Genomic DNA, 27119 nt, shown 5'->3' with positions numbered 1-27119 from the left:
TCCGCCCTTTCTTCCGGTGGAGCGGCGCAGAGTCTGCAACCAGGGCACGGCAGGAAACACAAAGCGCTGCCGGTTTGTAGAAGGCCGGAGCTGAGCCCCTTAGCCAGCCCCCCCCGGGGAAAGGGACGGTGAAAACTCGCCCTCTCCACCTACCCGGCGAGTTCTGCCCACCACGTGATCAGGACGGCTCACGTGAGCGTAGCTCGGCGTGACCTGCCCTGGTGACACGTGAGCTGTTGCAGTCATGTGAACACATTCTTCGCTGGGCTTTTGGCCGCGGAGCTTTATTTCGGAGTTAGCAGTCTTGCGTCCGTCTTCCCGTGGCTCAATGGGAGAGGACGATGAGGAAGCGCGGGCGCTGCTGGAAGGCAGCCCCGGTGAGGACGGCAGAGGGGCTTCGGCCGTCCCCGCTGTCCCCGGGGCGCTGCCGGCCCTCTGCGACCCTAGTCGCCTGGCGCACCGGCTTTTGGTGCTGTTGCTGATGTGCTTCCTGGGCTTCGGTGAGCCATCTGACTGGGTAGGGTGGGGCTGATAATCAAGAAATTTCCGATTTTTACTCGGAGCCCNGGAACTGGCTGGTGGGAGTCAGGGGACTGAACTGGGCGAGTTGTGTCCCACCCTTTGCTCTCCCAAGAAGTCCCAGAGGCTAGCAGCTCGCTCCCTGGGGCCATAGAAGTGAAGCAATCTCTGTATCGTTAAAGCTCCGTCGTTATACTTTGTTAAGAAGGGGTTCAGAAAGATTTAACTACCCACTCCTAAGCACCCCCCGCCCCGCGTTTAAATAAATAACACGTTAGCAGTCTGTTTCCCATCCTCTTTGGGTAAAATATAGGAGTGTGTCTTGCCGATAGCTTCAGTAGCTGTGTTCTCTTACTCTTCCGCTTTGCCGCTAGTGAAGTAATCCTACTGGACTGGGGTGGTAGTCTGGGCGGTATTTGGTTTCGGTTACGAAATCTGAGGGCTCAGAAAGCAGTTTCTTAAGATAGTTTTAAAAACATCTGTTTGTATTCCAGCAACTGATGTATTCAGAAGCATTCTAATGTCAGTTGGTTATGGAAGTAATAATGTGCTTTGCAGGGGGCTGGCTAAAACCAGTGTCATCGACAGGTTTAGAACATTAGTATGGTGGATCACTTGATGCTGCTGCTGGAATACTTAAACAGGCATGAAAGATGGTTTGGTCTTAGTTTCCTTGCAACTCTTTGTGCATCCCTGCCCCTACAATTTGTGGAAAGATGATGCCCATCAAAGCTTTAAAGCATGACATTGGTAGCCTATACAGCAGTTAAAGCAGGAATCACAATTTGCTGAGTTTAGAAACCAAAAACAAGAACTATACAAAACACTTAGAATTGCTCCACTCAAGCAGACAGATTATTTTTGGTAAATTTTGGTTAACTGCCTGGTTTCAGAAGCCAGATTCATATCTTTATAATGATAATTTGCTTTGTTTTGAACTGGTAGCTTCTAATTTGTACTTCTAGAAAGTGAAGAAGTGGGCGCAGTATTATCTTGTAGCCCATTAAAAATCTGTTAGTTATATTACTTTATTTTTATTATTTTAAGTTTATGTACTTTGCAAGAGAGAGCAAGGGGGGTAGAGGCAGGGAGAGAGAGATTGGGAGAGAGAGAATCCCAAGCAGGCAACACATCACTAGTGCAGAGTGGGGTGCGGCGCTCAGACTCAAGAACTCTGAGATCAAGACCTGAGCTGAACTCAAGAGTGGGATGCTTAACGATTGAGCCACCCAGGCGCCCCCCTCTCCCAGTTATATTCCTTCAAATCTGAATGCATGAGTATCAAACCTCTCTACACTGCTGTCTTACCCACACAGACTTTATCATCATGTTTTAACTTAATCTTTTAGAACTCTGTTTCTTCTTCAGTCCTGGTGCTTTATTCACTAAATTATTTGATCTCGGGTATTCTGTTTGTAGAGTTAGATTCTTCAAACAGAAAGAGTAGTTAAACTACATTCTTGTGCTCTCATGGTAAGTGGTGACCTCAGGTAACATTATTAGGAAATTGCTGAGGATGTTTATTAAATATCCTTTGTGCGTGTGTGTGTGTGTGTGTGTGTGTGTGTGTTGGTAGCTTTAAATATGGAAAATGTAGCTGCTTCATGAAGATGCTAAAAAATAATAGACACATGAAAGATGAAAGTAAAATGGAAGAACAATTAGTTCATTAACTTCTTAATCTAAGGTCCCAATATTTGCTATATATGCACATAAGTATTTGTAAATGATTTGGCATGTTTTCTCAGCATTGTTTGGCTACAACTTAAAAAATATTAGTGGAAAGGAAGTGGTCCACATGTCAGTCCTCAAGCCCCTCATATAAACATTGAAAATCACCATTTGAGTAGTATTTGCAGCTTGAAACTTTTACATGGGCAGTATTATCACCTATGAAATATTTGTTGTTCTTTATTCTAGGCAGCTATTTTTGCTATGATAATCCTGCTGCCCTTCAGACTCAAGTGAAACGGGTAAATCGACTTTTCACCTTGTCTCTTTCATTGGCTTTGGAGTAAGTATAGTTGTTGAGGCATGGTCAGGTCTCAGATTGCCTAATCTGAAACATTGTCCATTAAGTTCATGTTAACATCCGTAGTCAAATCCATATGTACCAAGGAGTGTTACTGAGTTGAAATGAGTGGCCACAAAGACTTCATTTATAGCACTTGTGACTTGATACTGTTTTATATTTTAGATAAATAATTAAGTGCTATTTCCACAGAAATGCCAAAAAGTATTAGCAGATTTTTGTTTGCATTTCACTCTCCAGTTGCATAATCATGGCAAATGATTGGGTAGCAATAGCTTTTTGCTTTCATAAATATGTCTTTGTTATTGTTCTTTCATTTAAAAATTTTATTCTTTAATATTTATTTTTGAGAGAGAGAGACAGAGCATGAGTCAGAGAGAGACAGAGAGAGAGGGAGACACAGAATCTGAAGCTGTCAGCACAGAGCCTGACGTGGGGCTCTAACTCCTGAGCTGTGAGGTCATGACCTGAGCTGAAGGTGGATGCTTAACTGACTGAGCCACACAGGCGTCCCTGTTCGTTCATATTTTTTTTAAAGATTTATTTATTTATTTGAGAGAGAAAGAGAGCAGAGGAAGGGCAGAGAGAGAGGGAGAGAGACTCCTAAGCAGGCTGCACGCTGTCAGCACAGAGGCCGATGTGGGGCTGGAACTTACAAACCGTGAGGTCATGACTCCAGCTGAAACCAAGAGTCAGACACTTAATGGACCAAGCCACCCAGGCGCCCAGTTTTTTAAAATTTAAAAATTTTCCTTTTCTTGTGTATTTAACTTTTTAAAATTATTTATTTATTTTGAGAGACAGAGAGAGAGAGAGCAGGGGAGGGGCAGATAAAGGGGAGAGAGAGAATCCCAAGCAGGGTTCATGCTGTCAGCACAGAGCCTGTTATGGGGCTCAAACTCATGAACTGTGAGATCATGACCTAAGCTGAAACCAAGAATCCGGCATTTAACCGACTGAGCCACCTGGAAGCCCCTATTTTCTTGTGTATTTAGATTTCTCCCTTTGGCCAGGAAGAAATAGATTGGCCCCTCACATTCTAGAATGAAAGGGAAAGAAGGCAGGAGGTAGTTGGGAGAGGTAGGGATAGGCTAAAATAGTCTTTTTCCATGTGTTGGTGGGGGGGGGGCACCAATGCATATCGTGTAATGGGAATAAGAATATAGAAGATATAGGCAGATGTAGATGGAGGTGGTCCCAGTAAGGGGGAATCTAATTGACCCTGGACTCCATGAGGCCTCTGAAAAGGCATGTGGACCCAGGAGGTTCCCAGGGAGCCCAGGTATGACCATTTTTTTCTGAGGCAGGGGCCATAGCAGACATGAGATTCTCAAAGCAGTTAGTGACTACAAATGATTAAGAAACTCCTGCCCTACACAAAAATAATGTTCTGATTTGTTGCTAAACTTAACTGTTTGGAAAAAAAAAAGTTTTATTTTCTTTTCATATAGGATATGCAGGTGAATACCACGAAATTCATGATGCTGTATGCCTGGTATTCTTGGCCCAATGTAGTTTTGAGTTTTTTTGGTGGCTTTTTGATAGACCGAGTATTCGGAATACGGTAAGCTTGAAAAACGTTCTCACCTGTGGGTAAAATATTATTAGGAAAGCACAGAATTAGTTAAACTATTTCTAGGAAGAACTGAATAAAATTCTGTATCGACTGTGATTTTATGATTTTTTTTATGTTCCTGGAATTGACTTTTGAAACTTGGTTGGTATTTCAGTTAAGGTTGGGACTAGTACTGCTACTAATGGAATATGGTAACTCAGTTATCTAAAAGTATAAATCTTGTCCTCACTGGGGATCAGGCAAACAAGGTCTGAATCCCATTGCTGCCACTTGCTCCACTTCTTACTGTGAGCTGTCCTAACTTCCTGAGCTTTAGTTTCTTTATTGGTAAAGTATGGGTAGTAATGCCTGCTTTACATGGTGGTTATGAGGATTGAAAGAGATAGATGTACGGTATTTGGCTCATACGTAGTATTTGCCTTTCCCGTCCCCAGTGAGATTTTCTCTTCCTGCCTTTGGGCATTGAAATTTTTGTGGCCACTTCTGTGGCTGAGGAAGGAATAACATAATAAGCTTTGTCACTTTTCATCTTTATGATTGTGTATATATTGTTAGTGGAGACTTTAAGGGGGATGTAGTCTGGGAATATTTTCAGGAGGCAGAGGGGAAAATGGTCAAGGATCTTTCAACCATGTATGATGGGAAAGGATTGAAGGGAAAGTGTTTAGGTTTGGGGCCTTAAAAATTTTGAAGGATTAAGTATAAAGGAGGAATTAAATTTATTTTGCTTGGTAAAGGGATGGAATTAACTTAAAACTTCAGGGGGACAGATTCCACTTAGTATGATGAAGACTTTGTTTGGTCAAGGTTGATGAGGGGTAGTGAATTGCATTGGGACCATAGCAAGTTTTCCAGTGCTAGAGAACATTCAGTAGAATGTGGGATGGCCATTTCACGAGGATCTTGAGAGGGACTTGAGTTTCAGGAGTATGGTTTCCTCATAGGATCTTTAGGGACTGTTCTAATACTGATGTTTTATTACTCTGGGGAAATGTTAATCAGATATTCGAAGTGCAGAATGTGTGAGTAGGCAGATTTGTAATTGTATTAACTGATACTTGTCCTTTTAAAAATAGTTATGCTACATGGAATAAATCAGACAGAGAAGGACAAATACCATATGATTTCAATCATGTGGATTCTAAAAAAAAAAATAAACAAACCGATGAATAAACAAACTAAAAGCAGAATCTTACCCATACAGAAAACAAACTGATGGTTGCCAGAGGGGAGGGAGATGGAGGTTTGGCCAAAATGGCTTAAAGGGAGTGGGAGATACAGGCTTCTATTTATGGAATGGATAAGTTACAGGAATAAAAGACACACCATAGAGTATATAGGCAATGGTATTGTAATAGCAACGCATGGTGACAGATGGCAGCTATATTTGTAGTGAACATAACATAATGTATAAACTTGTGAAATCACTATGTTGTATACCTGGAAGTAATATAACACTGGGTCAACTATACTCAAAAAAAAAAAAAAAAAGCAAAAAGCAAACAAACAAAAACCACAAACAGGAAACAAAATAAAATAAAAATGGTTATCAGGAATTGTAACCACTTAAAATTACTTAATCTTGGAATAAATTCTAAATTATTAATAGTAATTTTATAAAGAATGTCCATTTTTAAGTGGGAACCCTGGGAACTTCTTAAAGATTATTTAACAAGTTTTGTTTAAGAGATGATAATGGTTTAAACTAATATGCCATTGCTAAAGCTTCTGGAATCTCCTTACAAGTCAAGACTTGTGTAGATTAGCATTTAGTCTGGGAAAGCTACTGATTTTAGGGACAGATCAGCACTTTGTTTTTCTTTCCTTAGAGGGAATGGATGGGGATAAAGAAAACTGGAGTAGATTATTACTGAAGGACTTGGTGACAGACTCTTAATTCATTCTCTTTCTTTCTCTAACAGATGGGGCACCATTATTTTTAGCTGCTTTGTTTGCATTGGACAGGTAAGAAAATCCAAAGCATTCACTGATTATGTAACAGTGACTTCTTGTCTAATTCTACCAGAAAAATGTGTTTATTGAAGGCCTGCCTTAATTAAACAGGGTCCAGAAATACCCATGTAGCATAATGCATGGTCCCTTTTAAGCCTTGAGCTACATGAACATTAATATTTAAATTTCACATATTTACTGAGAAGGGATGTTAAAACCATTATAGAAGTTGTTACTGATTTGTAAATTATTTATTTCTCTTGAATACTTGAAATTCACTTTTTCATTGATTCTACATTATATTCTAAATTGTAGGTAGTTTTTGCTCTGGGTGGAATATTTAATGCTTTTTGGCTGATGGAATTTGGAAGGTTTGTGTTTGGGTAAGTTATATATTAATTTCATTCATTCTAATGTATTATTGTTTGTGTGTTCATCTATCAATTTATTTAAGATTTTAAAAAAATCTATTATTTTCTCTTCTGGAGAATTATGTCAATTCCTCAAAATCTAGCTACATACATCAGAACTGTTTATTGTCTTTTCCTTTAAAGTAAGCAACAATTTTGAGTGGTCATAGTTAACTCTCTTCGCTGTTTGGATATTAAATAGTTCTCTATAAATAATATTTTTCTTTGGTGTTTTGTTTTTTTGTTGTATTGAAGACTGATTTAAACATCATTTAGAAAAGTATAGACATCAATTTGTAGGCTGGTGATTTTGCTGTTTCTTAGTGGATAATGTGCACGTCCTTTTGAAACCTGTTAAAGAGGCTTGAATGAGCAAAATACCGATAGATTGATTACTCTTTATGAATTTCAGTGTCTGTTCAGTAAGTCCATTCTGAGTCCAGCCTTGGTCTTCCTGCCTTGAGAGATGCTGATGACATAACTTATTTAAGCTTTTTTAGAAGTACTGGAGACATGTAGACATATGTGGCATACTCCACCAAGTGCTCTAAGTGAGAGAGAAGGAAATAAAATGTATATAAAAATTTGAAAGGGATTCAGAGATGAAAGTGTGGACAGAAACAGCCTCAGAGATGAAGAATGTTTGGGCTGATCAGTATAGGATTTGGATTAGTAGAAAAGGGGGAATATTTTTGGATTAGGACAAAGCGAGGAGGGTTCAGTATTAGGATATGGAGGAGAATCTCCTAACTGAAAGCCTAGAGGGGAGTGGTCAATATGTAGAATTTATAGAAGGCAAGTTAAAACCCAGGAAATAGGAAAATGTCGAATATGAAAGGGATTGGCCTGAAAAATGAATTTTTGTATTTTTTGTATTTACAAGTATGAACCACTCTTCCCACATAGACATTTTTTATAGTGTAGGTAATAATGTAATCCAGACTCTTTTATTACAGGTCATGGTTTTTATGGCAGCACACACCACATTCCCCAAAATTTAGCAGTGTCATACAGCAGTTACAATGTGCATGTGGACGTTGTGGATCAGGAATTTGGACAGGGTACAGCATGGATGGCTTGTCTATGCGCCTGATGTCTGGAGCCTCAGCTCGAAACATTCATGCAAAGTTGGGGATTGGAATCATCTGAAATCTTGTTGACTCACACATCTGGTTCCGGTGTTGGGACGACTTGAAGACTAGTACTACTGGATGGAGTGCCTACATGCGGCCTCTCCATGTGGCTTGGCTTCCCCATAGCGTGGCGTACTGAGGGTAGTTGGACTTTTTACCAGGTGGTTCGGGGCCTCCAAGTGTGAGTGAAAAGGCAGATGTCACCTTTGATAACACAGCACCATTTCCACCATTATTATGTTGGTTGAAGCAGTCTGAAGCTCACCTAGATTCAGGAGTGGGAACGTAGATCCCATCTTCTAATACGAAGGTTGTCAAAAATTTAAACTTGTATTGTTCACTGTGGTATTTCTGTAAAAGCTGTGACTTTTCTTCCTTTCCTCATTTTTAGGATTGGTGGGGAGTCCTTAGCAGTTGCCCAAAATACATATACTGTGAGTTGGTTTAAAGGCAAAGAATTAAACTTGGTGTTTGGACTCCAACTTAGCATGGCTAGAATTGTAAGTATGACAAAGTAATAAAGCCAAATGGGAAGCAAGAGATTAATCTTGTAGTTATCTTTAAAAGTTTTTTTTTTTTAGGGGTGCCTGGATGGCTCAGTTGGTTAAGCATCTGACTTCAGCCCAGGTCATGATCTCACAGTTTGTGAGTTTGAGCCCTATGTCGGGCTCTGTGCTGACAGCTCAGCCTGGAGCCTGCTTCCAGTTCTGTATCTCCCTCTCTCTCTGTCCCTCCCCTACATACACCATCAAAAATAAATAAATGTTAAGAAAATTTGTTAAAGTTTTTTTTAAATGTTTATTTTTGAGACAGAGAGACAGAGTACGAACAGGTGAGGAGCAGAGAGAGGAGACACAGAATCTGAAACAGGCTCTAGGCTCAGAGCTGTCAGCACAAAACCTGATGCGAGGCTCGAACCCACGAACCACGAGATCACGTCTTGAGCCAAAGTCGGATGCGTAAACTGAGCCACCCAGGCGCCCCTAAAAAAAGGTTTTTTTAATGTTTATTTATTTTTGAGAGAGAGAGAGAGACAGAGTGTGAGTGGGGGAGGGGCAGAGCGAGGGAGACATAGAACCCAAAGCAGGCTTCAGGCTCTGAGCTGTCAGCAGAGTCCGATGTGGGGCTGGAACTCATGAACTGCGAGATCATGAGCTGAGCTGAAGTCTGACACTTAATCAACTGAGCCACCGAAGCACCCCTGTAGTTATCTCTTAAAAATAACAGGATGAAGTATATTTTTGTTTGATAAAGTAGGTATTGATTTTTTATATATCTCTAGACCACAGTATAGCATTTACCTTCCTTTAATTAAGGCATTCCTAACCTTATTTCACTTAGGAAACATTTTAAAAAGACAAACTGAGCTTTCATTAGTTCAAAGAATCTGAGCCTTGGGAAGGATCTTACAGGTTTTGTTATCTAATTTCTTCTCCCACTTTCAGCATCCCTGCTATGAAAGTCTTCACATATGGCCATCTAGACTCTCCTTGCACATTTCCAGTGATTGGAAGCTCTCTCTGTGATAGGGCAGCTCATCTACTTCAGTTAACTTTACAGTTCAGTCTCACATAGAGATGAAATCTGCCTCCACAAGTTTTTTCTGATTCCTCCCATTTTTGAGATCCAGTTAATGTTTATTTCCTCCACTGTGCACCAGCGCTTTGCTTGTAAAGATGGCTTATAAATTCTTGGTCGGACATGCTCATTTCCTGTGGTCGTCTAAGCCATGTGACATGGGTTTCAGCTCCCTGACTATGGTGCTCTGGCCTGCCTGGGCTTCCTGCAGGTGGTCACTACTTTTCCCAGCATTTGGAACCTGGAAATGTTCATGGTGTTTCCAGTTTGGTTTGGTAGGAAACAACATTATACTTTAATTAGTGCAACCTGTAAGGTGTTTGGCAATCCCAAACTCTGTTACGTTTTTTTTTCCTCACAAACTCCTATGAATGGAGATTTAAAAAAACAAAAAATCCTTGCCATTGGAAATCAGGGTTCAAAAGACCAAGGTTCCAAAATGGCATGAAAATGCTTGTAATATATTCTTAGGAAAGAAGAAATTCAGAACAACAAGTTTTTTAACGTATTATTTCATTATATGAAGTATATGACATATATGTGTCATCTATAGAACATTTTTGCGGGTCTTGTACATGCAGTTCTTTCTAATTTTTCACGATTATAAACAGTGCTGTTGTTGTGTGACATTCTGCAAAACTTGCCTGCGTCTCTGGTTGTTTCCTGAGGCTAGGTTGCTGGGAATGAAATTGAGTCTAGAGGATTTGTTAGGGTTTGTATAATAATATTCCCATATTATCCTCGCAGCAATATTTACACCCCCTTCTGTGGGATATGGAAGGATCCTTTTTATTATAGCTTTGATAGTACAGACTATTATTACATTAAAAAAAGTCATTTTAGGGGTGTCTGGGTGGCTCAATTGATTGAGCGTGTGATACTGGTTCAGGTCATGATCTCATGATTTGTGAGTTCCAGCCCCGCAGTGGGCTTGCTGCTGCAGCTCAGAGCCTGCTTCAGATCTTCTAGTCCTGTCTCTCCCTGTCCCTCCCCTGCTCCCACTCTCAAAAATGAATAAAACATTAAAAATTTTTTTTAAAAAGTCATTTTATCAAATTGATTAGAAACACTTAAATATTACTTTAATTTGTAATTTTAGCTAGTGTGATTTCCTATATTGTCTAAATTTTATCCACAAGAATATTCTGAGTACTTGATTATGTATCTTGTGCAAGTCCAGATACGTCTGTGGCAGATTGTGAGTCTTGTTGTGTAATAACTTACCAAACAAGGATGTAAGATGCAATCCTGGCAACACCAGTGTTGTCACTAGTGAGTTTCAGGTTCTTTTCTGTGAGGTCACAAATTAGCTCTAATCCATTCACTTGCAGTCTCCGGCCCCCCCCACCCCCCCAAGCTGCATTCTGAGGAGCCCCAGGTTTCTAGAAAGGAATCTCTGGGGCTTCTAGGATGCAAGGTGGGGATTTTTGGGGTAATGGGGGGAGCTGAGGAGGAGGTGGAATAAGCGAGACCTCAAGCAGGCACCTCTTCAGCCAGGGTGGCTCAACTTTGAGCTGATTTCTGTGCTTAAGATCCTCGTGAGATGCACAAAACCAAAGGATTCCATTACAGAGCTGTTGGGGTAGATGGGGTTTTGGTGTTTTTGCACTTGCCTGGTCCTCATGCATATTCAAAATGGTCAGAGAGGTTCTGGCTTTACTTCTCCTTTTCTGTAGCCTGCGCTATGAGTTTGTCTGGTTTTGGACGCTTGATCTGTTACCATTATGCCTTCAGGCAGTGAAAGTGCCTTCTCACTTTTATTATCTATCTCTTACTGGGGGTTGGGAGTCCAGCACCCTTTTGATTTTCATTTGTAATGTGTTTTAAACTTACTATTTCAACAGATATTTATTACTTGTTAAGCCATGTCGTGTTAAGCATTTTAGAATTAAAGGTTTATTAAGGTGACATCCCTATTTTTGAGAAGCTTTTATTTCCAATGATAATGAGGAAAATTTCTAGTTTTATACCTTATTGCTCCATTTATACGTTATTGCTCATTTTAGTAATGCCATAGGCTAGCATTTTGTAGGAAGTAGCCATCTGTGGGGCACCTGGGTGGTGCAGATGGTTGAACGCCCTACTCTTCATCTTGGATCTCACGGTTCGTGAGTTTGAGCCCTGTGTTGGGCTCTGTGCTGACAGCGTGGAGCCTGCTTGGGGTTTTCTCTCTCCCTCTATGCCCCTCTCCTGCTTGTGCCCTGTCTGTCTGTCTCTCTCTCAAAATAAATAAACTTTAAAAAATATTAAAAAAAAAAAAGCCATGTGAAGTTTGCTATCGTGTTTGCTGTGAGAATATTGTTGAGGACATGTTCATTTCTCAGTCTTCAGTGTCTGCCCTATCGATTGCATTTAAAACAGCTAACTTTTGGGGCACCTGGGTGGCTCAGTCGGTTAAGCATCTGACTTTGGCTCAGGTCAGATCTCACGGTTCGTGGGTTTGAACCCTGCATTGGGCTCTGTGCTGACAGCTCAGAGCCTGGAGCCTGTTTCAGATTCTGTGTCTCCCTCTCTCTCTGCCCCTCCTTGACTCATACTCTGTTTCTCTCTGTCTGAAAAATAAATAAACTATAAAAAAATAAATAAATAAAACAGCTAACATTCCTCTTACCTTGATTTCTTCTCTTTTGTTCCAGGACACTGCGTGCTTTCCCTCTTGCCTTCCTATCTCCTCCTTCTGCTTGTTTTGCTGATTCCTTCTCGGTCTTCTCAACTTGTAAATACGGGAGTGCCCCAGGGCTTGGTTATTAGACATCTTCTCTTTTCTTTTGACACTTCCTTGGTGATCTTGTCTAGTTTTGAACTTTTTAAAATACAAACAATAGCATTTATTTACCATTTAAAATTATTTTTAAGAATATAATTTATTATCAAATTGGGTAACATACAGTGTGTGCAATGTGCTCTTGGTTTTGGGGGTAGATTCCTGTGATTCATCACTTACATACCGCACCCAGTGCTCATCCCAACAGGTGACCTCCTCAATGCCCATCACCCATTTTCTCCGCTCCCCACCCCCATCAACCCTCAGTTTATTCTCTGTATTTTAGAGTCTCTCATCGTTTGCCTAGTTTTGAACTTTTAAATAGTGTGTCTTTGCTCCTGAATTCATATCATTGTCCAGGCCTTTCCCCTGAATCCCACACCCCTATATGCAACTTCCTATTTGACATTTTCATTTAGATGTCTAGTAGACATGTCAAACCCAGCTCTTGCTTTTCTACCTACTATCCCCCACACCAGCTTATGCTGTAGTTTTCTCATCCTCAGTTATGGGCCACTCTTTTCTTCCAATTGCTCGGGCAAAACCTTAGGTGTTATCTTGAAAATTTTTTTCTAAATGTTTACTTATTTATTGAGAGAGAGGGGGAGACAGAGTGCAAGCAGGGGAGGGGCAGAGAGAGAGGGAGACACAGAATCCGAAGCAGGCTCCAGGCTTCGAGCTGTCAGCATGGAGTCTGATGAGAGGCTTGAACTCACAAACTATGAGATCATGACCTGAACCGAAGTCGGACACTTAACTGACTGAGCCACCCAGGCATCTCCTTAGGTGTTGTCTTAAATTACTCCTTCTCCTCCAACACACATTTTCTATTGTCAAACCCTGTTAGCTTTACCATCAAAATACATCTATTTTCTGACCACTTCTCACCATGCCCACTGCTATACACCTAGTCACAAGACCCATCATCTCCATTCTGAATTATTGCACTAGCTCCCTAACGCCTGTTCTTGCTTCTGCCTTCATCACCACTTGTAGTCTCTTTTGAATATAACAGCCAGAGCAAGTCTGTGAAAGTGTATGTAATCCTGCCACTTCTCTACTCAAAACCCCAGTGGCTTCCCATCTCACATAGAATAAAAGCCAGAAGTCCTTATTATAGCTGATAACCTGTCTCCCCCCAATTTCCTCTCCAGGGATGTCCTCTCATTTTCTATCTTGTTCACTTACACTGTTCTAGTCCCTGCCATTCCTGTTGTTCCTTGAGCACGCCGTGTGCACTTACTGGCTATTCCTTCTGCCTGAATACGCTGTCCCTTCCTGGTTCACCTGACAGCTAGCTTCCTTCAAGTTTTTACTCAAAGGCACAGTCTCAGTGAGATTTATGTATGTTCTCCTTCCCTGCTTTGTTTTTTTCCTTATTTTTAAAACTATGTATCACAATTTAATATGCTACATATTCTATCTCTTCTACCCCACTGAAATGTAAGCTTTATGAGAGCTGGAGATTTTTCTGTTTTGTTCTTTGTTATATTCCCAGTATCTAAAACAGTGACTGGTTCAATCAGGGCTCAGTAATTGCTGATTGAAGAAGTGAATGAAGATGATTTTTTCTATATTTTTATATTTCTATAATCTTTACTGTGTCTTTATGGACAGGATGATTTTATTTAAGGTGTCAATATCAGCAAAAGCTGTGCTTTTTCTGAGCTAAAGTTTATTTTATTCTTAGTTACCCTATGAATTTTGTCACTCATTGTGTTTCATTTTTGCTTTGGCTGCTAGGAAATTCTAAATATATTGTGCTGTTTTCAATACTTGCATTTTTTTATAAATTGGCATTTTTTGGGTGCAGTAATCTTATCTATGACTTTATCTTAGTTTTTTCCTAGTAATGTTTAAAAAAATCTATCTCTTATTTAATCTGAATCCTGTTGTATCTGTGTCTCCAGCCACCTCACATCCTTTTTGAACAGAGTATATACAAATCAAAATTATATACTTTTTCCCTTTTCTTTCAGGGAAGTACAGTAAACATGAACCTCATGGGATGGCTGTATTCTAAGGTTGAAGCTTCGTTGGGGTCTGCTGGTCACACAACTCTTGGTATCACACTTCTGATTGGTGAGTGGATCCTGATGTCCCACGTTTTGTGTCTTCTGAAAGCATCTCATAGAGCATATGGTTGTAGAGAGGGAAGAACACTGGACTCGGGGTTGGACCACTTTGGTGATAGTTCTTCCTGAGAAGTTCCCTGGTTCTTGGACCTAATTAGAAATAGTGAATCCTTCACCCTTTCCATTTACTTAAAATGGAGAATCTTGGCCCACCTTATCTACTTGAGCATTGTCAGGCTGAGCAAATAAGAGAGTGTGTCTGAAAACTCTGGAAACAGAGACTTTATACATGTAGGGTGTTACTAGTCCATAGCAGAGAGATTATGATTTCCTTTTGATCAAATTCAGTTGTATACCTACGGAGCTAAGATTTTATAGAAGTCAGAGGTGACACCATATTTCCACTAAGTTGGGAGTCAGGAGTCTGGGTTCTAGCCCTGGCTCTAACTGTCATCTTGGACAAGGAAGTTAAACTTTGTGTCTCTGTTTTCTTTTCTGTAAAATTTCAGGTGTTTGACCAAAACTGTATAGGTCTCTTCTGGCCCTAAGTTCTGTTAGCTAAGGCTTGGGTTGTACTGATTGCTTGGTGGGTCACTGGGAAACATATGAGGCCTTCTGGAGTTACCACCTGTGCTTTTTCTCTGAGCAGAGCCCCGTGGTGGGTAACAGGGCCACTGTAGAGCCCTACAAAGACCTGTGGGATGGGGAGGTGAACATTCTGTGCCACCTTTTATTCCTTACAATTCCTTGATGATAGCTTGGTGGAAAAAGGGCAGTGGAGAGGAAATCTTGGACATGCAGCTCGTATCGAGGGATTCCTCTGTTCCTCCCGGCATTCTCAAATCCCTTGCCTTATTTAAAACCTCTTTCTTACTCTCAGATGCTCTTCAGGATTCTTCTAGTCCTCTTCACAATGGAGAATATGAGAATTTTAAAGACTTATAGGCCAGAAAGGATCTGTGCCATCAATTCAAAGCCTCTAATTTTACAGATAGAAGTTGAAACTCTGAGAGATTAAGTTCTGTGTTCAAGATCATTCAGCTTGTTAGTGGCAGAAGTAGAACCCACGCCTACTGACTCTCATTTTAGCAGTTTTCAGCTAGACTACATTATTAATTTAAAGATTCATTTATTTTACTGATCTTCTTTTTAAAAGTCTTGGGAAGTCTAAAGTTTATTCACTCTTTATTCTGATTTGCTTAAATAATACGAGATTAGTATTTAGTGAGTAATGGTGAATATGAAAAGGAAAGAGAGCCTGGGTGAGCTGTGCTGTGGGGAGGGTGGGACCCTTTGGGCTGCCAGAGGGTAGGAAGGCTCAAGGGTTACAGACTTTGGGAAGAAATCTAGAGGAAGATGAGATGATCACAGAATCAGACTTTGCTTTTATAATTTTTCCCTCTGGCATCTGTCAATAATTAGTGTTTAGACGGAGATAAGAAATGAGTACTGATTTGCTAGTGGGTCATCCACTTTCTTAAGTCTGTATTCTGCTTTATAAGCCTAGATTAGATTAGTATGTTCTAGTCTTTCCTGTCTAGTCTCCAACCTTCTATTGGGAAATAATATAGTAAGAGTGATTGTTGTTTCTTGAGTTCTTACCACATGTTATTCCTTTTTTTCTGTCCTGACTTAGTAATTGTAGGATTTTCTTAAATGAATCTAGATGCCATCCTTTCAGTTGCTAAGTTTTCTGCTGTTGTGTAAGGTGCTACCTCTTAGGAACCTTCAGTCTGATTCTCTTTTAAAAACCTTTCTTTAAATTTTTTTTTTTTTTTTTAATTATAGGAGGTATAACATGTATTCTTTCACTAATCTGTGCCTTGGTTCTCGCTTACTTGGATCAGAGAGCAGAAAGAATCCTTCACAAAGAACAAGGAAAAACAGGTTGGTCTAAATGCAAGAAAAGTGGGGCTTTGGGAATTGCAGACCTTGGAGGATAATTTACAAGATAAGTTCTTAATGTAATGTCATAAGCCCAGTGAGGCTTAATACATGCTTTTTTTTTTTTTATTTCCTCATCTTTACCAACCTATTTCTACTTGTCTAAATTTTGGGGTACATTTTTTTTCTCTTAAGCACTGACAGCATTTATATTCTTGTATTTAAATGCAAAATGATGAGTGTTCCTGGAAGAGAACAGGAAAGTGGACACTGATATTAGATTTTGCTTTTTCTAATATCTTCTTAAGTTTTCCCAGAAGCTATGTTACTGTAATTTACTGAGAAAAGTATTTTGTAAAGTGAATGGTAGAGGTTAATCACATGATAAAAGAAAAATAGTCTTGACTTAGATATGCAAAATTATGCTGATAGTTTCTTCCCTTTCTTTTTAAGGTGAAGTTATTAAGTTAACTGATGTGAAGGACTTTTCCTTACCCCTGTGGCTGATATTTGTCATCTGTGTCTGCTATTACGTGGCAGTGTTCCCCTTCATTGGACTTGGGAAGTGAGTATTCTCTAGCATTCCATTTTTGTTGACTAAATTATAATGAGAATGTAATCACATAAATGTTAGTTTTTTTGCAATGAACAGGAATTGTTTTACATCCTGACATACAATGGATTTTCTTAGCTTAGTTAAGATTTAGTATTTGGCTGAGCCTAAGTGTCCATCAACAGATGAATGGGTCAAGAAGATGTGGTTTATCTATACCATGGAATACTACATGGCAATGAGAAACAATGAAATCTGGCCATGTGTAGCAACATGGATGGACCTTGAGGGTGTTATGCTGAGCGAAATAAGTCAGGCAGAGAAGGACAAATATCATATGTTTGCACGTATAGGAGGATTAGGAGGAACTTGACGGAGGAACAAGGGGGAGAAGAAGGGGGGAAATGGTGGGGGAAAGGGAGAGAGGCAAACCATGAGAGACTCTTGAATGCTGACAAAAACTGAGGACTGATGGATGTGGGGGGGAGGGGGGATGGGCATGGAGGAGGGCACTTGTGGGGATGAGCACTGAGTGTTATGTGGAAACTAATTTGACAATAAACTATTTGTAAAAAAATAAATAAAATTAAATTAAATAAAATTAAAAAAAAGATTTAGTATTTGGCTTAGTACTTTTCATTATTTTTTTGATGAAATACCTAATAACAGTTTTTGATTCATAATATAGCTTTATTTTAATGCTTTATATTGGATTAGCATTCTTTTTTAGTTCCTCTCTATTCCTTTGTTTGGAAGCTGCTTCTTGAAAAAGGAAACAGTGCTTTGGCTCGTTGTGCCTGGCCACAGTTCCATTTGCTAGGATTATAATTATGCCAGGGTTCAAAATCTTTTTTTTTGCTGTATCACCTGCCTCTCCCTTTACATTGGCAGCTGCTTAAACAGAGCAGTATTATGAGTGTCTTGGTACTGAGTGTCTTTGTAATCAGAGCCTTTAAATTCAGGCTCTTTATGTGACTTTGAGACAAGAGCCCTGGGCACAGAACCTACCCAGTCCCACTTTAAGGGAAAGAAGCATTCTTAATTTCATGTAGTAATATATTTGGTTTTCTGAAAACTTATGTGTACTGTTTGCTGTATATTTAAAATGAAAAAAAAATTGGGGGTGCCTGGATGGCTTAGTCAGTTAAGCATCTGACTTCAGCTCAGATCGTGATCTCCCGGTCTGTGAGTTGGAGTTCTGCATCGGGCTTTGTGCTAACAGCTCAGAGCCTGGAGCCTGCTTCAGATTCTGTGTCTCCTCTCCTGCCCCTCTCTGGTTCATGCTTAGTCTCTCTCTCTCTCTCTCAAAAATAAAATAAACATTAACAAATTTTTTAAAATAAAAAAATGAAAAATATTAGGGTGCCTATGAGGCTCAGTTGGTTAAGCATCTGACTTCGGCTCAGGTCATGATCTCGCAGTTCATGAGTTCTCTGCTATAAGCACAGAGCCTGCTTCACATCCTCTGTCTCCCCGCTTTTCTTTGCCCCTCCTCCACTGGTTCTCTCTCTCTTTCAAAATAAATACACTTAAAAAATGGTAAGTAAATAAAATAAAATGAAAAAATTGACATCAGTATATTTTATTTAGTTAGTGAAGTATTTATATAAATACTAAAGCTTTAGGTCCAGTTGTTTGAAGGTAATGTTAAATAAGATGGGAAAGCAGTATCAAGAAGGAAAAGTTGGCTAAACTTAAGAGTTGTTTTTATTTAGTTTTAATTATCGAAAACAGAATAGGTTGCTCTAAAATGCTTATTTTTTTTTCCTCTCTCTCTTTTATTTTAGAGTTTTCTTTACAGAGAAATTTGGATTTTCTTCCCAGGCAGCAAGTGCTATTAACAGGTATTTCATTAATTCTGTAAGTGCTTATTGTGTGTTTAGTGTGGGTCTATAGTTATAACCAAATGTTCTATGAGACAAAGACATGCAACTTAACATCCATATGTGTAACCAAGATTATGTTGGTACTTGATCCTGAGAGGCCATCTTTGCATTAATGGAAAGCCGAGGTCTTGGACCACCCTTTATATCTTTAAATTTCTGTTGATGACCATTTTAGAAGAATGCTAAATAAAATGCTAAATGAAATGAGCTACGATTTGGTTTGCCTAGTGGTTTTAGGGACTTTTTGGATGTCATACATTTCATTAAAGATCTTTCATATTCTCTGGACAGTATCGTGTATGTCATATCAGCTCCGACGTCCCCAATATTTGGGATCCTGGTGGATAAAACAGGGAAGAACATCATCTGGGTTTTGTGTGCAGTGGTTACCACTCTTGCTGCCCACATCTTGCTGGCCTTCACACTGTGGAATCCTTGGATTGCTATGGTAAAATCACTGTTGATGTTTGTGGGGCTCAGGGCTTTAGAGAAAACTCTGTAGAGTACAGGTGCAGAGCCACACTCAGCTCCTCTGACAGCAGAGCTTATGACAGTGGGAAGAACCATGCCTTGGTTTTAATTTCTACAAAATAACTATTTCTAAAGTAAATATTAATTATTAGTACATAAGGCATTTTTAACTTTATTTGGCTTATTTAATAGTAATCTCCGTGCTGAAATCAAATTTGAAATAAAGTAGTCTTATAAAAGCTAAAATGCTTATTGGTTCCATTTATTTTTCTGTACTTTCATCATAGGTGGCAAAAAAACAGACAAAAAACAAAAAAAACCCAAAAACCTCATTAGCCCAGGATTCATGATTTTGCTTTCTTTTGTCTTTAACTTATAGAAGGTTAAAAAGTGATACCAAATTCATCAGGTTTTTATTATTGTTCTTTAGAATGTCATTTTAAAGACCACAGACTTAAGTGCTGCATTTCTTATTTATTAATAAAAGAATATCTTGAGCACATATGTTTGCACTCTTAGATTTCTATAGGACAGATTCCTGGAAGTAGAAATGCTATCAGAGAGCCTTTGTACATGTAACATCTTGATAGACATCGTGAAACTTCTCCTCTAATAAGTTTTTACCCATTTATAGCTTTATCAGTAATACACAAACATGTCTGTTTTTAGTATCCTAGCCATGTTGGGCATTGGCTCTGTTTTTAATCTTTGCCAATACGATAGGTTTAGATGATTTTATTTAAACTTAAATCATAAATTTTCTTTTTTAATTAAAGAAAAGTCAGCATTAGATGATAGTTCTCTGCCATGCCCTTCAGTTAGGTGTTGATTACCCAGAGATAATATAATGGAGTGTTGGTGTGATGTTTCCTCAATTGCTTAATTTGTAATTAATGAATATTGGAATATTGGCTTGCCTGAAACGTTGGTAATAATATTTTGGAATTGAGCTTTATTTTCTTATTTAATCCTTGATTGTACCCTGAGCCCAGTCAGTTATATATGCATAATATAAAATGGTTAAGACAGTGTGTATGTATCAAATGTGAATTTTAGCATAACTGCAATAAAACTTGTATGACTCTTGATATATTTGCACTTATGTCACTCTGGCTAATCTGCATCAAAGGAAAATCACCTTTTGTTTAATGTTAAGATTTTTATCCTTTTTGGTATTGCTTTCACAGTGTCTCCTGGGAATTTCTTATTCATTGCTTGCCTGTGCATTGTGGCCGATGGTGGCGTATGTGGTTCCTGAACATCAGCTAGGAACTGCATATGGCTTGTAAGTGTTCGCACCATAATGTCTCTCTCTGCTGTATCAATTTAATTATCATGTAAAACTGTTGGTTTCCTGAATCCAGTCACCTTCAGGTTCCTTGGACAGCTCTGAACGTGGAAATCACTGGAAAAGTCAGTTTGATCTATGGGTGATATTTTTGTGGCAACAGAAATCCTCCACAAGAGAGCTGGAGTTAAGCTAACCCATTAGAAGATTTCTGACATTGACTTTGGCTGCCTGTTTATCAGAGGCCTTCTCAATGGGAATTTGAGGCTTGGTCTCTGGCCCAAAAGACAAAAGGGGGAAACTGCGACTGTGGTTGTTATTCACTTAGCTCTTTCTTTCATTCAGCAGGAAAGTATTGAGTTCATACTTCACTTAACAAAACAGACTCCCTTACCTTTGAGCATAACATCTAGTAGTAGAAACAGTTATGGGATAAAAAACAATTCTAATCAGGTCATTCCTGGTTGAAAACATCTTTTAACACTAATAGTATGTCGTTTATAGATACTAATGCTTCAATTGAATTGTTACTCTGTGTGTGAAGACTTTCGAAATTGAAATGTGCTTTTATATTTCTTGAATTGTAGCATGCAGTCCATTCAGAATCTTGGGTTGGCGATCATTTCCATCATTGCTGGCATGATACTGGATACTCGGGGATATTTGTTTTTAGAAGTTTTCTTCATTGCCTGTGTTTCTTGTAAGTGTGTGAGGTGGCAACATTTAGTTTCTTTTAATATGTGGCAGAATGTTTTTATTTATTCTCATTTTCCCTCTTTTAAACCAAATCTCTAAGATATATCTCTCGGATTTGCCTATTTCTTAGTCTGTACATCAGAATTTCCAAGCTAGTGGCTCAGTTCTATGAGGATTCACAAGCATTTTTTTAGGGAGATGCCTATTTTCAAAGGTAGTGGTGGAATCTGCTTCATATGCTGTTTTAAATACAGTTTTTAGAAAACATTATCTTCTTTAAAGTGGACCCATTTAAAGGGTGCCGAGTATGTCCCTGGTGTGAATGTGTGGACTTCTGTGTGATTTAGGTGTGAATGCTCATCATTTATTCATTAGGCAGCTTTAAATTGCTTTTATTCTTAGTCCTATAATTTAATTTTTACCTGCAATGATTTATTGGTTAGAAATAGGATATATTGGGAACTGTTGAAGACTACAAAAATAAACTAGTATATTTCCTGTGGTAGGCTTCACCATACACATAGTTGTATTTATCTGAAAAAAGTTATTATATTACATATCAAGTTGTCTATTATTATGCTTTAACATGTGTTTAATTGGCAAACCCTAGTGATGATTTTTATCAGAATTCATTTATAGGGATTAAAGACAATTTATACTCAAAATGTCGTATTTGTAGATAATTGTTATGAAAAGCTTGAATGCATTGTATTACCTCAAACTTTTAGGGTAAGCATGTCATATTTCAAAAACATATTATTTGTTTTTAAAAAGTTGATGATGTAGAATTCACAATACTAGGTCATGAAAGTGTTTTTGTCTGTTTTTGATGATGCAACATGTGGTTTAATTTCAGTCCACAATTCCAGGTATATTTGATTCTCAAACCATGCCATTTAAAAAATGTTTTTGTTGCCATATTAACTTAAAGTAAATTAAGTGTGCCTCGCTTGTTAAGGTAAAAATAGAAGTTCTGACTTTCTGAGGTTTTCCTGGTCTCTGGGTTTCTGGGATTCAAATGACCATGTTCTCATATTTGGTTAATTTGTAAAATGGACATGGTGTTTTCAGACTAGAAAGATTCCTTCTATTTGGTTCTATGTAAAAAGATAAACAGGTGGCTGGCAGGAGTTTTTGGAAGTGTAAGGAAAGACTACTACTTAAAAGGGAAAGGAAAGAGCTACAGGGATGATCCATGGGTAGGTCAGCCCGTTCTGTCTCAGGTTCTTTGTTTCAGGTCTTGCCATCCCTGGGCTCATGTAGCCCATGGGAAAAAAAAATGGTGTGTAAATAATTTTTAGTGATTTTTGGAAAATGATGTGAATAGAGTTTTTATTTTTATTTTTACTTTTTTTTTTGAGAGAATGTGAGTGGATGTGTAGGGTAGGAGATTTGGGAGAGGAGAGGGGCAGAGGGAGTAGTGAATCTCAAGCAGGCTCCACACCCAATGTAGAGCCTGATACGGGGCTCAATATTATGACCTTGAGATCATGACCTGAGTTGAAATCAAGAGTCAGACACTTAACTGACTGAGGTACCCAGGCACCCCAGTAGTGTTTTTATTTTTAAATGCCAGTCAATAAAGATTTATCTAAGTTTTACTTTATTATTATGATTGCATAGGAATCATTGAGAAGAAGTACATGTTTTTTAAGGGCCCTGTGTTTTTTCTACTTCCAGTGTCACTTTTAGCTGTGGTCTTACTCTATGTGGTGAATCGTGCTCGAGGTAAGTAGAATTCAGCCATTTTCTTCTTAAACCACCATAGATCATCTTGTGGGGTCCCTGGATTGTCTGCATGCCTCTTTAGAGGCCAGTGCTTTATTTAGTTCGTGTAATAATGACATTCCATTCATAGTGATAGAAACACGATTCATTATTTAACATATAAATGTATTCTGGAACTTCAGGTTTATTAAAATTGTTGTCATTTTCTTTCTGGCCAGTTTAAGTTATGTAACATAACATTTTAGATTGCCTTTTTTATGTTAGCATAAAGCGATTTTGAAATAACTTAAAGCCATTATTATGTTATTGTCTCATATTTTAAAAAATAAGTATACAAATTTACGGCTACAGTTTGCATTTTAAGGTTGAAAGTGTTTGATACAGAATGAGGTGTTACAGAATTTTTCTTTTATTGTATATTCTATATGCATTTGCCCTTTAAAAAATTTTTTTTAATGTTTGTTTATGAGAGAGAGAGAGACAGTGTGAGCAGGGGAGGGGCGCAGAGGGAGAGAGAGACAGAGTCTGAAGCAGGCTTCAAGCTCTGAGCTGTCAGCACAGTGGCTGACGGGCTGGAACCCATGAATTGTGAGATCATGACCTGAGCTGAAATCAGATGCTTAACCAACTGAGCCATCCAGAAGCCCCATTTTCTTTTCTTTTTTTTTTTTATAAGATTTTGATGTTACCCTTATTAATTTTTCTAACTGGCTTGCCCCTAAAGGTTGTTATGTACCTAGAAAAATGTGTGTACCTGCTACTTAAATTATTTTAGGTCATTTCCTTTAATTTCTCCTAATTTTCATTCTTATTGAATAGTTAATATGATGTCCCAGTTAATAAGATGTAATAAAATACCTACATCCAAACTTAAAAAAAAAAAAAAGCTCACATTACAGAGTGATATTTGTATTTGTATCATATAGAGATTTTTAAAGTACATTTTTTTCCCCTTGGGAAGTTTCCAGGAGACAAACTATTTCTTTCTCATTTGCTGTAGCCTTTACTGTTACTTTAAGGTATACCAATGTAAATGTGGTGTGTGTGTGTGTGTGTGTGTGTGTGTGTGTGTGTGTGTGTGAGTGGATGTTGGAATTTTACTTTTAATAGCCTTGCAGAAAACGTTCTACGCTTATTTGTGTTACAGGGGGGACCCTAAATTATTCTGCAAAACAAAGGGAAGAAATAAAACTTTCCCATGCTGAGTAAGTATTAAAAGAGAAAAGTTGTCTTTCATTTGCAAATCTCAAACATTAGCATTTTATTTCAAAGTATTAGGTTTGGACTTTTAAGCAATTAATCTTGAGATTTGAGAGCTAGCTAACAGTGATCTCTGGAACTACTATAACAAAATTCTTCTTTGTTCAGAAAATTTATGTAGGGTGGATCTCAAGGGTTAAAATGAAAGGGAAAAGAAGAATTGGGGCTTTAAATTGCTTTCTGAGAGAGAGAGAAAGAGAGAGAGAGAGACTGAGACCTGTAGTATTTTAATTTATTGGAGGAAAGGTCTTTGTCCTGAACTCCTATTCTGGGCTTACCCTTCCATTCTCTCTGATGTTTTCCTTTTCTTAACTAGTTGAGATAATTTTTCATCTTCTACTGGTACTAACATTCTGTGTCTTCTGATTCATTTGGAACAGATGAATTATATAGTGTGGTGTTTAAGTTAAATTCATTTTTTCCATAAGTATATGCTAAAACATAAGAGGGATTCTATTTCCTGTTATAATTTCTGATTTTTTAGATATTGAATTTTTTATGATTTAAAAATGTGTTTATAAACCTATACCATGTAATTATAAGTTTTGTGAATTTTAGATAGCTTAAAATCTTGTAGAGCAAAGCTGTTTTTTAGAGAGGTGATTCTTGGCCCTTTCAAGTTTCCTGTTAACATAGTAATTCTACTTCTTGAAATACATTGTGAGAAAATAACCAAAAGTATTACATGTTTTAAATGTCTTTATGACAGTCTTGTTATTTCAAACAGTTGGAAGGGACATGAATGTCCCAAGGTGGCGAAATGGTTAAATAAATTATGATACATCCGTATAATATGTTGTTAAAATCATGCTTTAGAAGGATTTTAAAAGTCAAGATGACTTTTTTCCATCCCTGGGCCAAGTCAGAGATACCTACCCTACCAGATGTTAAGTAGACAAAAGATTAAAATACGAACATAATATCCGTTTTGTTCAAAAAAGTATGCAAGCATGTGTATTTCTTACTTATTTACTTGTATATGATGAACAAATACTGAAAGGAAAAACCTCAAATACTAACAATTCCATTTGAATGGTAAGTTACAGGCATACATTATCCTTTATCCATATTTTCCAAATTTTCTACATTGATCTTGTGTTACTTTTGCCATCAAGAGGAGTTAAGAGATACTCAGCAAAGTGTGCAACCTTTAATAATTTGGCACTACTACATATTTTGTAATGCTTATGGTTTTTATACTGTAAACCAGATGAGATCTGTTTTTTTCCTCTCCTTTTTGATAACTTACTGCATTGTGTTTTGCAGATGAGAAGATTAAATGACTGTCGTGAGATGGGCTGCACACATCGTTGGTTTGAAAACTTCTATTTTTTTTAAATCTAGAGATTAATCATTAGGAAAAATAATGATCTGGAAAGTTATTATATTTATATTTCAAAAACGCCTATTTCAAAGTGTATTTGTGATGGCTGTTTTGGCCTGTGTCTTATGAATTGTGTATTGCTGAAGAATTCTACTTTGGAGTGGGCTAATCAACAGTGAAGTTTAGAATGTTTCTCTGGCATATGCAGGTGAACTTTAGTAAGGAGAGTAAATAATGGAAAACCTGGATCTTGTATTGAGATAATTTTCAAAAGGTGTATCTTTAAATCTTAAAGCAAAAAAAATAAATAAATAAAGGCTTTTGAGGGGTTGAAGGGATATTTTATACAGAATAAACAATGGCATTTTCATAGGCATTCCCTATTTTGATAGGGGATATTTGAAAGATATTTTTTAATGCACTTTCTTCATTTTCACAAATAGCACATTGTCTTCTGCTCTCATTAGTTATAAGAGGTTGCTGAGCAGTGACCCCTTTTGAGCTTCTTTATATCTCCATTACTCAGGACCCTGATCACTTAGGAATACAATTTTGTGGTAGAGTTTTCCCCTACAGTCTAATTAATTACTAAACATTATCTTTAAATTATAATAATTTCATATCTATATGGATTAAAACACTGAAAAAGGAATACTTGGTGTCTTTTAAAACTTTTGATTTTTAAAAAAAATATTAAGACACTGATTTTAACTCTTAATTATTTGGAAGATGATCTCTAAAAAAATCTAAGTTGGAGGGATGCCAGGTGGCTCAGTCCTTTAAGCATCTGACTCTTGATCTTGGCTTAGGTCATGTACTCACAGTTTGTGAGTTTGAGCCCCACATCAGGCTCTGTGCTGATGGTGTGGAACCTGCTTGGGATTCTGTCTCTCCTTCTGTCTGCCCCTCCCCAGCTTGTGCTCTCTCTCCCTCACTCTTTCTTAAACAAACAGACAAACAAACAAAAATTTCTAAGCTGGAATAAAGGAAATTTGCCTAATTATAGTCTTCAAGTCAGTGGAGCACCTTTTTCTCCAGAGTAGGACCTTAGGTAATATTTATATATTTCAGATTAAATAAAATATGGTTATAAAATTTCTTTGACAAGCTTAAATACTTTTTAATTGACTTAGTCCTAGCATATTATATGTTAAAGTTGAGAAATTTTTCATGTGATTTGCTTTTCAGGGACATGCAGATATTTTAGACAACTACTAAACTGTCATATATTTAGCTAATTATATTGTTTAAATACATGACATTTTATGCTTGAAAGTTCTTGAACAGATTGAAAATGCATTCCTGATTCAAGCTGTTTATTTACACCCATTTTTTTTCTGATTTAGAGTTTATTGTGTCATTGTTCAGTTGTGAGTTCTTTAGGTTTTGACTGCCCTGTGACTGTTCTAGCCCAGATCATTGAATGCTGGCTTTCTCAGTTGGTGAGAGTAGAGGAAACCCGCTGCTGCTGTTGCTGGAGGGTTTGTGTGGTCCAGCCCTTGCCTTACTCTTTCTGCCACCTCTGTGCCTCAGCCACAGTGAGCTGCTTAAGTACATTTTTTTAAATGGGTCATGGTCCTTCCCTTTTCAGGGGCCTTGTCCATGCTACCTTCTCTGCCTAGAATATTTAAATCAAAATTCTCCATGATTTGCTTTCACCTCATTTACAACAGGAAACCTTAGCACCAGCTCAGAACCATTCTTCCTGTGGAAACTCTTCCAGACCCTTCAGACTATATCAAGTTCTTTTCAAATTTCTGTCATCTTTGAAAAGCCCTGTAACGTTTTCCATCTTAGCTTACCTCAGCTTATAATGAAGAATTTGTGATAGTGGGGGTGTGGTTATCTACCTCTTCCTTTAGATTGTAAGCTCCATGAGGGCAGGGACTGTGTCTATTATGTTATGATTGTGTCAATAGTGCCTAGACAAAGTAGGCACAAAATAAATATTTTTTGAATGATGCATAAATAAAGAGTAAAACGGAATAA

General features: G+C 38.0%; 1 protein-coding gene across 3 annotated transcripts; it reads left to right on the top strand.

The window, feature by feature from the left end:
• Nucleotides 1-237: 237 nt before the first annotated feature.
• MFSD1 (major facilitator superfamily domain containing 1) lies at nucleotides 238-27119 on the top strand. 3 transcript variants are annotated; one of them, XM_077779414.1, is made up of 16 exons: nucleotides 239-500; nucleotides 2440-2492; nucleotides 4003-4115; nucleotides 6050-6092; nucleotides 6396-6463; nucleotides 8015-8123; nucleotides 13945-14047; nucleotides 15829-15927; nucleotides 16378-16489; nucleotides 18265-18321; nucleotides 18655-18811; nucleotides 20022-20119; nucleotides 20710-20822; nucleotides 22499-22546; nucleotides 23694-23751; nucleotides 25073-27119. In XM_077779414.1, the coding sequence occupies exons 1-16, from the start codon at nucleotides 329-331 to the stop codon at nucleotides 25074-25076; spliced, it is 1407 nt and encodes a 468-aa protein (XP_077635540.1). In that variant the 5' UTR covers nucleotides 239-328; the 3' UTR covers nucleotides 25077-27119. The 3 variants fall into 3 exon arrangements, with proteins under 3 accessions (XP_077635541.1, XP_077635540.1, XP_077635542.1); XM_077779415.1 differs by lacking the exon at nucleotides 25073-27119 and having other exon boundaries at nucleotides 238-500; nucleotides 23694-23755; XM_077779416.1 differs by lacking the exon at nucleotides 239-500 and having other exon boundaries at nucleotides 2446-2533.

The sequence above is a fragment of the Crocuta crocuta genome, unplaced genomic scaffold (assembly GCF_008692635.1).
Source record: "Crocuta crocuta isolate KB4526 unplaced genomic scaffold, BGI_CrCroc_1.0 scaffold426, whole genome shotgun sequence".
NCBI lineage: Eukaryota > Metazoa > Chordata > Mammalia > Carnivora > Hyaenidae > Crocuta > Crocuta crocuta.
This window is presented reverse-complemented; position numbering and strand designations above follow the sequence as displayed.